The 7,350-nt window shown below is 44.1% G+C and overlaps 1 protein-coding gene across 2 annotated transcripts in view; it reads left to right on the plus strand.

Annotated features, from left to right (window-relative positions):
- The window catches only part of FGF19 (fibroblast growth factor 19), a 16,966-nt gene extending 11,844 nt beyond the window's left edge, over window positions 1-5,122 (plus strand). For both annotated transcript variants that reach the window (XM_035327003.1, XM_035327004.1), the window contains 3 exons: window positions 1-209; window positions 299-402; window positions 3,619-5,122. In XM_035327003.1, coding sequence (XP_035182894.1) covers window positions 1-209; window positions 299-402; window positions 3,619-3,951 — 646 coding nt within the window. In that variant the 3' untranslated portion in view covers window positions 3,952-5,122. The remainder of the gene's footprint in view (window positions 210-298; window positions 403-3,618) is intronic.
- Window positions 5,123-7,350: the final 2,228 nt, after the last annotated feature.

Here is a 7,350-nt window from a genome sequence, read left to right on the forward strand (position 1 = left end):
GGCGCTGCTGGGGCTCGCCGCCGCCGCCGCCGCCGCCGCCGCCCGCTCGCTGCCGCTGCCCGACGCCGGCCCGCACGTCAACTACGGCTGGGGGGAGCCCATCCGGCTGCGGCACCTCTACACCGCCAGCAAGCACGGGCTCTTCAGCTGCTTCCTCAGGATCGGCGGCGACGGCCGGGTGGACGCGGCCGGCAGCCAGAGCCCGCACAGTGAGTAGCTGGGAGCTGCGGGGACGGGGCGGGACGGGACGGGACGGGACGGGCTGGGCTCACGCCGCTCTCTCGCCTCTGCCCCGCAGGTCTGCTGGAGATCCGCGCCGTGGCGGTGCGCACCGTGGCCATCAAGGGCGTGCGGAGCTCCCGCTACCTCTGCATGGACGAGGCGGGGCGGCTGCACGGGCAGGTGAGATGCGACCTCCGGCCCCGGCTTTGCCCCGGACCCCCCATCCCCTCCCCAGGCGCCCCTTTTTCGCTGTAGAATCGGGGGGCGATTCTCGTCTCCTGAAAGGGGTTATTAGAAGGAGGCAACACGGGAACAGCGTTCCGAATTCAGCGTAGCTGTTGCATACAGAAAATATAGTACAGACCAGAACTGGGAGCGTTTATAAAGTCTCATCGGTTGGTGGCTGCGTTTCAGCCCAACAAACAGATTAAGTCTGGCCATTGGATCTGAACAATTTCTCGCTGTTCAGCTCAGATATTCCATATATATATATGGATATATATATATATAAGATGCCTCCTTTGGAAAGGAGATGCACCCAGGTAGCCGCCATACAGGGGTTGCTGACCCCTAGGTGGTACCAAACAGAAACGGGACTTCGGGGGCAGGAAGGACTCATCCCCGTTGTCCCACTTCTGGCTTGGGATAACAGCACACCTGCGGGACTCTTGGAGGCTGAGGAATTTAGTGACTCACTGATCCCACACTGTTAGCTCGTGCTCTTCATCTCGGTATGCCAGCATATCTGCTGGACATTATCAGCGGTATAAACTCGGGTTGGTAAGCCACAGGCATGAGCTGCTAGGATGTGAGCTCAGAGTCAGTCTTTGTGTAACTGCTCTACAGGAGCCTGAGCTGCACCGACGATGGCTTTGTACTGTGCTGTAGTGAAGATACAGCTCAGTTCTGCTTTGATAACTCCGGCAAAAATTCTGCTGATTTCAGTAGGGCAAGGACCTGGCCCATTGTCAAAACTCCTGGTATCTTTTATGAGAGCAAGGCAGATAAAGTTATGGACTGAGTAGGCAACATAGGATTTAGCCTTTCTTTCCCAATTTCCTTGCTTTTCTGGGCTAGAGTCAGAGAATCGATGCAGTGATAAGGTGTATAGGCTCAGATGATCTGGTGGGTCAATTATTAGCTTAAAGTTTTAATGTAAATCCAAAGCAAAATGATCGATGAAAACAAAACAGAGTCCGGGTCCTGCTCCCATTGGAGCTGCTGGCTGGACTTTAGCAGTCACAGAATTTTAAAATAGCTTTCAATAATACCATTTTGAAAGCTAATAAATATCCCCCGACTGGGTTTGTTGCTGTATAGTATTCATTGCAGGTTGTTGGCTTTTTTCTGAGAACACAATAGTATGTAGTTGTGCCATCACATCTTTGTGTCATGGACCAATTTTACTGCCTTATTCTGGGAAATAGTTTTATTGGCTTCAGCGACAATATTCACAGAAGTGAAAGGAATAGAATTTTACACACAGAGAGAAGTTTTCTCTTAAGAGACGCACACCCCTCTGCTATATCCACTCTGCTCTAGGGGTGTATTTGGAAGGGAGAAATAGATGGCTTCTAGCATATACCAGCTATATTAATCCGATTGCCAAAGAAACACTGCTGAGACCGTGCCCAGTTCAGGCTGAAGGTGAGAAATCAGGTCGTTCACGACACCTGCTATCACTTCTCTGCTATCAGCCGGGGCAGACAAGCTCTGCAGGGAAGCCTTTGCCTTATCAGCACCGTCTTCAGCAGTGGAAGAACGAAAGGGCAGATGCAGTGTCTGGGGACTGAACTCAGTGACCGCATGCCCTCCTGAGACGTGCCCCTTTCCAACACCATGGAAAACTGGTCACTGGGGTTGATTTTGAATGTGCAGTGTGCTGGAGCCTGTTCTCAGGAATTCAGTAGTTTAGCAGAAATCTGTTAAACTGCTTAATGCACTAACATATTATGAATTCCTCCTGTGGAAAAAAATAACCTGGAAATACCTAAAGTGCATTTGATACTTATAAAAATAATGCTAGAGATGATCCCAATGTAGCCAAGAGGGGATGATCCAGTTGAGACACGGGGGGCTCAATCAATAACCGTCATGGTTTGTTATGTGCACTTGCTCAAGAAGCTCTGTTATTTCATCAGCCTCGTTAGTGAGGCTGACCACTCGTACAAATAAGGACAGGCAACAATTCAGCCATAATTGTGTGTCATATATGTATGCTTTTCTGAGATATATTGTGTGTGGAAGGACATATTCTGTGTAATTTATATTGGAGAAAATGCCTTTTTAAAAAAAAAAAAAAAAAAAAACAACAACAAAAAAAACTTAGTTTATAAAGGGCTTTTAAACGACAGCCAAATGCAAGCATTTAATTGCACTCCATATTCTTGATGATGTTTGAGGAATGACTGAGAAGTATCAGACGCGCTCTATATTTAGACAGGCAGAGCATTCATGGACAAACACTTATCACTGAAGACTGAGCCATTGTCAGCAATTGTCTTTTATTGACCGTGAGTTCAGTCACCTATGGTGGCTGAGCCTGAAATAACACCAGAGCTGTAAGAAATGCAGTGCTTATGAAACAATCTAACCTGCTGATACTAAATCCTAATGTTGGCACAGTATGTCACAAGAGTATTTCTACAAATTCATACCTAAGAAAATATATTCTCCTATACAAGAGCTTAACTTGCACTGCTATTAAATTGATGGTTCTAGCTTAAGTCCAATGAGTAAACAACATTGCGTGAATTGGTCTTTTGTTATTTCAATAAATGCTGAGTAAAAAAAATGGCAGTTACCTTTTTAGTATTATTTTGCTCTCTGGCCACATTTGCTGGCTTTGACAGTACTGCCTTTCTACTGCCCTGATTCCGAAGCCCTTACACAGGCGAATCTCTAACAGCAATGGAGTTTTGTACTGTAGGGCTGTTGGATTAGGTCTCAGACAAGTACTGTCAGCAAATAAGGACAGCTTACCTAAATAAGCACTGCCAACTGAGGTCTTTTTCCCTGTGCTCAAGACAGGGTCAGTGTGGTAGCTGCAGAGAAGTACAGATCCTGGTGCAAAGCATATCTGGTATGACAGACATGCACAAGCTTCTGGAGTTCTGCATTAGGTTTTCTAATGGCCTTGAGACCTAACAGGAGTGCTATGTGCAGCATGGGGAGCTTTAGACTTATCCTGTGGGCCTTGGTCCGTAACTCAAAGAGCAGCCATCAGAGCCATGGTGAGCACCACAGGTCCCACCTGTGTCCCTACAGCAGGCAGGCAGAGAGGGAGGAGGACTGGTGCCAGAAGTTTAGGCTGTGGTTGAGTACAGTGAATTTGTACAGCGAGTACAGTGAATCTGGTGGGCACATTTGTAATCCTCTTTACTCCTTGCTGTCCAGCTCAGGTATTCCACTGAAGATTGTTCCTTTGAAGAGGAGATTCGTCCAGACGGCTACAACGTATATAAATCAAAGAAATATGGGATATCGGTGTCTTTGAGTAGTGCTAAACAAAGACAACAGTTCAAAGGAAAAGATTTTCTTCCACTGTCTCACTTCTTACCTATGATCAACACAGTGCCAGTGGAGTCAACAGACTTTGGTGAATACGGTGATTATAGCCAGGCTTTTGAACCAGAGGTATACTCATCGCCTCTTGAAACGGACAGCATGGATCCTTTCGGGATCACCTCCAAACTCTCTCCAGTGAAGAGCCCCAGCTTTCAGAAATGATGCTGATTACACACACGGTTTTAAAGAAATGTTGCAGAATATTGCAGGTTGTTAGCTTCTCGTGTAGTGATGTTTCAAACTTTTTTTTATATATTTCAGTATGGAGCCAGCCTTTTCCGTACAGTGTGTTGTACTGGTAAGAGATGAGTGCCCAGAGGCTATATTCTAAAGAATTGCCGATCCATAGGGTTTTTCTGAGAAAGAAGGATTAAATAAGAAAAGCTTACTGCATTCATCAGAGCTCCTCCATTAACATGGTGATGATAAAATAATTACAGTTTCTGTACATCAAATTCATTGCCACATATGTTCACCTTTTATTTCTGCTCATGGGAGCAAATGCAAAAAACCTTTTTGCTGTTCATGGGAAGGTTCACAATCTGGTAGCTTCAGAGGCTTCAAAATCTGGTAGCTTCAGAGGCTAAAGACAAACATTTGGAACAAAACATGATTAAGGAAGACCTAGCAAATGTGGTTATGTGAACTACAGTTAATGCTGTCTCTTGAAAAGCTGCTGACAAGGTTCTGGGAAAACTTTCTGTTGAAAGCATACCACTGAAAAACAATTCTGCCTGTATATTGTGCTTTTTCTTCCCTTAGGAAAGAAGGGACGAAAGGGAAATACTTCTTCCTTCCCTTATTGCTAAGGGGTACTTCGGAAAACTGGATCTTTGATTTCTTGTAGGCTAATTTATGTTCACTGTGGGATCTGCATCATCCAGCATAGATTTCTCATTAACATTAGTGGGAATTCAGCATGGGGGTTGAAGTGTGTACAGAACTAGCATTTCTGTTTTTCAGGCAGGGAATAAGCAGTTCAAATCTGTGTTCAAATACAGATTCTGTTGTATATACACATGTATGTCATAAGCAAATGGAGAGAAAGACTGAAAATGGATGATGCGTAGGTCACATCAATTGCAAAGCGGATTTTCATGTTTTATCTGTAACCATCAGCAATTCTAAGTCCTTCCAGGCTTGATTCTGCATCAGTTGAAATCAGTGGAGAGACAATATAGTGACATAGACACTGCAGAACTGGGACAGCCATGCAGGAAAGGATCGTGGCTACCTTGTGGCTAAAAAACATATGGCTGATGTCTTCAGTTCTGTTCTCCCCTTATAACAATTTGACAAAGGAATAAACAAACTGAAACCAAAGGAAAAAAAATACTGTTCAGGGATTGCCCTAATTTCTAAAGGTTGACTTATAATAGAGATTTCTGTACAAAAGCTCTACTGGAAATACTGGTGTTTTTTCTGACCTAGCACTTCATTGCCAATGCAATATTTATAATTAATTTATTGAATACATACATCTGTTTATTTTGTTACTTTTATTTATGCTCAAAATTCTATTTATATACTCTTGAAGGTGTTTTTTTTAGTTGTAACAAATTTTGTGAAGTTTTGTAATCATGAAATTTTAGGAAACAATAGCTTTTTTCTGTGCATTATCAGTAGTGTAATGTGTACATTTGCAATAAAAATCTTCTTCAACATGGAAATGTAGCTGACTCTTTTGTAACTGTGAAGTAGACACTTCAGGGAGCTTTATCAAACTGTGGAGTCTGGGTCCACAGCACCTGTGTGGAGAGGTGCAGCTGAGGTACAACACAGAGCCGTTTCCCAAAGCCAGTTAGGGCCAATGCTGGACTTGGAGTCTGTCTGCTGCCAGTTGCTGATGAGCTCCACATGAAACTGCAAGTCTAAGAAAAGTATCTTTGTTATGGAAGGGTTTTGGAAACAGCTCGTTCTTCAGCGAGGATTTGCTGATGGCTGCAGCCACAGCAAATTTCCAGCACAGGCAAAGCTGCATGCCAGTATGCCAGCATCTGCACACCGCGCGCTGGGCTCCTCTGCAGTCAGCATGAACCCAACTGAAGGTAGCGATTTCCAACCAGACTTGAACCACACTACATGCTCCACATGTGGATTTTTATATTAATACATCCACCTGCAAAACACAAAAATGATGTGGGTAGAAGGCTGCTCTCTTTTACAGAATGGCACCATACTCATCACTGGGAGGAAAAATGGCTGTGTTGCCTGAAAAAGATCTTTATTTCTGGCAGGAAATAAAAGAGAGACTGAACATTTCAGTTTGGAAATGCTGCAAGGGTGACTCACAGAAACTGCAGATTTCTTGGCTGCAAAGCATCTCCCATGGTGTTTCACATTCTCCTTTGTGCTGAGCCACTGCCACACATCCGGAGGGTTCCTGCTCTTCATGTATTGGGAGATGCAGTCTTGATTTTCAAGTTGTTTTATTTAAAAGTTTTTGAGCTTGGGGCATTCTGTTTTTCATTTCTGTTTTTGATCAGACACTATATTTGCTTTGAGCATCAGGTATGCTTTAAGACCCTTTCATAAAAATCAAAAACCAAAAAGCAAAGTAAAATAAACATGAATATTCAAAGTTGGTCAAAATGTCACTTTTCTGCTAAAAATAAAAATAAAGAGTTTTGATGGGAAACACAGCAAATAACAGATTTCAGAAGGCACACTCTTTACATTAACCAGTGAGAGATCTTAAAGTACATTTAACCTTGTGAATATTGTCAAGAGCACAAAGTCAAGCATCCTTCCCTTTGTGAATAGCATCTTGTGACCCTATTTGCTGACACCTTTGGGTCTGCATCTTCCACCAGCAGCATGGTGTTCCTTACTGTAACAGCATGGTTAGAGGTTGGTTCAATATTTATTCAGACAGAGGGAAGAATGCCAGGGGCTAAATTACCCACACCACTTCCTGAAGCACTTTAGTTTTCCTTGGAGGTTTCCCATCCAAGCTCTGACCAGGCCTGGCTGCTTTGCTTATGAAAAGTGACAAGATCCCCGTGTGAGGTGGAACCATTACTGGAAAATGCTTTCCCTGCCATTAGACACCTGACTCGGTCAGGAACTTGGTGCGTAAAACCTTTGAACACCATTGTCTTCAGTTCTGTGGGAACGTAAACGGCACCACCACTGCGCACGTTTTCGCTCTGCGCTGTGTGAGCCTTGGCTGGCCGTCGTCTCTCAAAGACAGTAAGGCAATTGCTGGGCTTTCCTTCGCAGGAGTAGGTTTTACAGCCGTAAAGGGTTTTAAAAGGTCAGGTGTCAAATGTCTCCTTGTGAAGTCTCAATTAGAAGCTATGATGTGTAAATACGAGTTGTAAGAGTAGTGAGAAAGCTATAGAAAAGGAGATACTGGGCATCTCCATTTCCACTCTGGGGAAGTGTGAAGAGCTGTAAAACCTTTATTCAGGAACCGCAGTATCAGTGTTACCCCTGCTTCAAGTACTGAAACTATGTTCATGGAAACCCTGAGACAAGGAGAAGGACTTGTTTGTTTAATAATAATAAAATAAATGTACTTTCTTTCCTCCAAAACATATGGGAGCCAACTCTCCTTCC

The sequence above is a fragment of the Oxyura jamaicensis genome, chromosome 5, assembly GCF_011077185.1.
Source record: "Oxyura jamaicensis isolate SHBP4307 breed ruddy duck chromosome 5, BPBGC_Ojam_1.0, whole genome shotgun sequence".
NCBI classification, from domain to species: Eukaryota; Metazoa; Chordata; class Aves; order Anseriformes; family Anatidae; genus Oxyura; species Oxyura jamaicensis.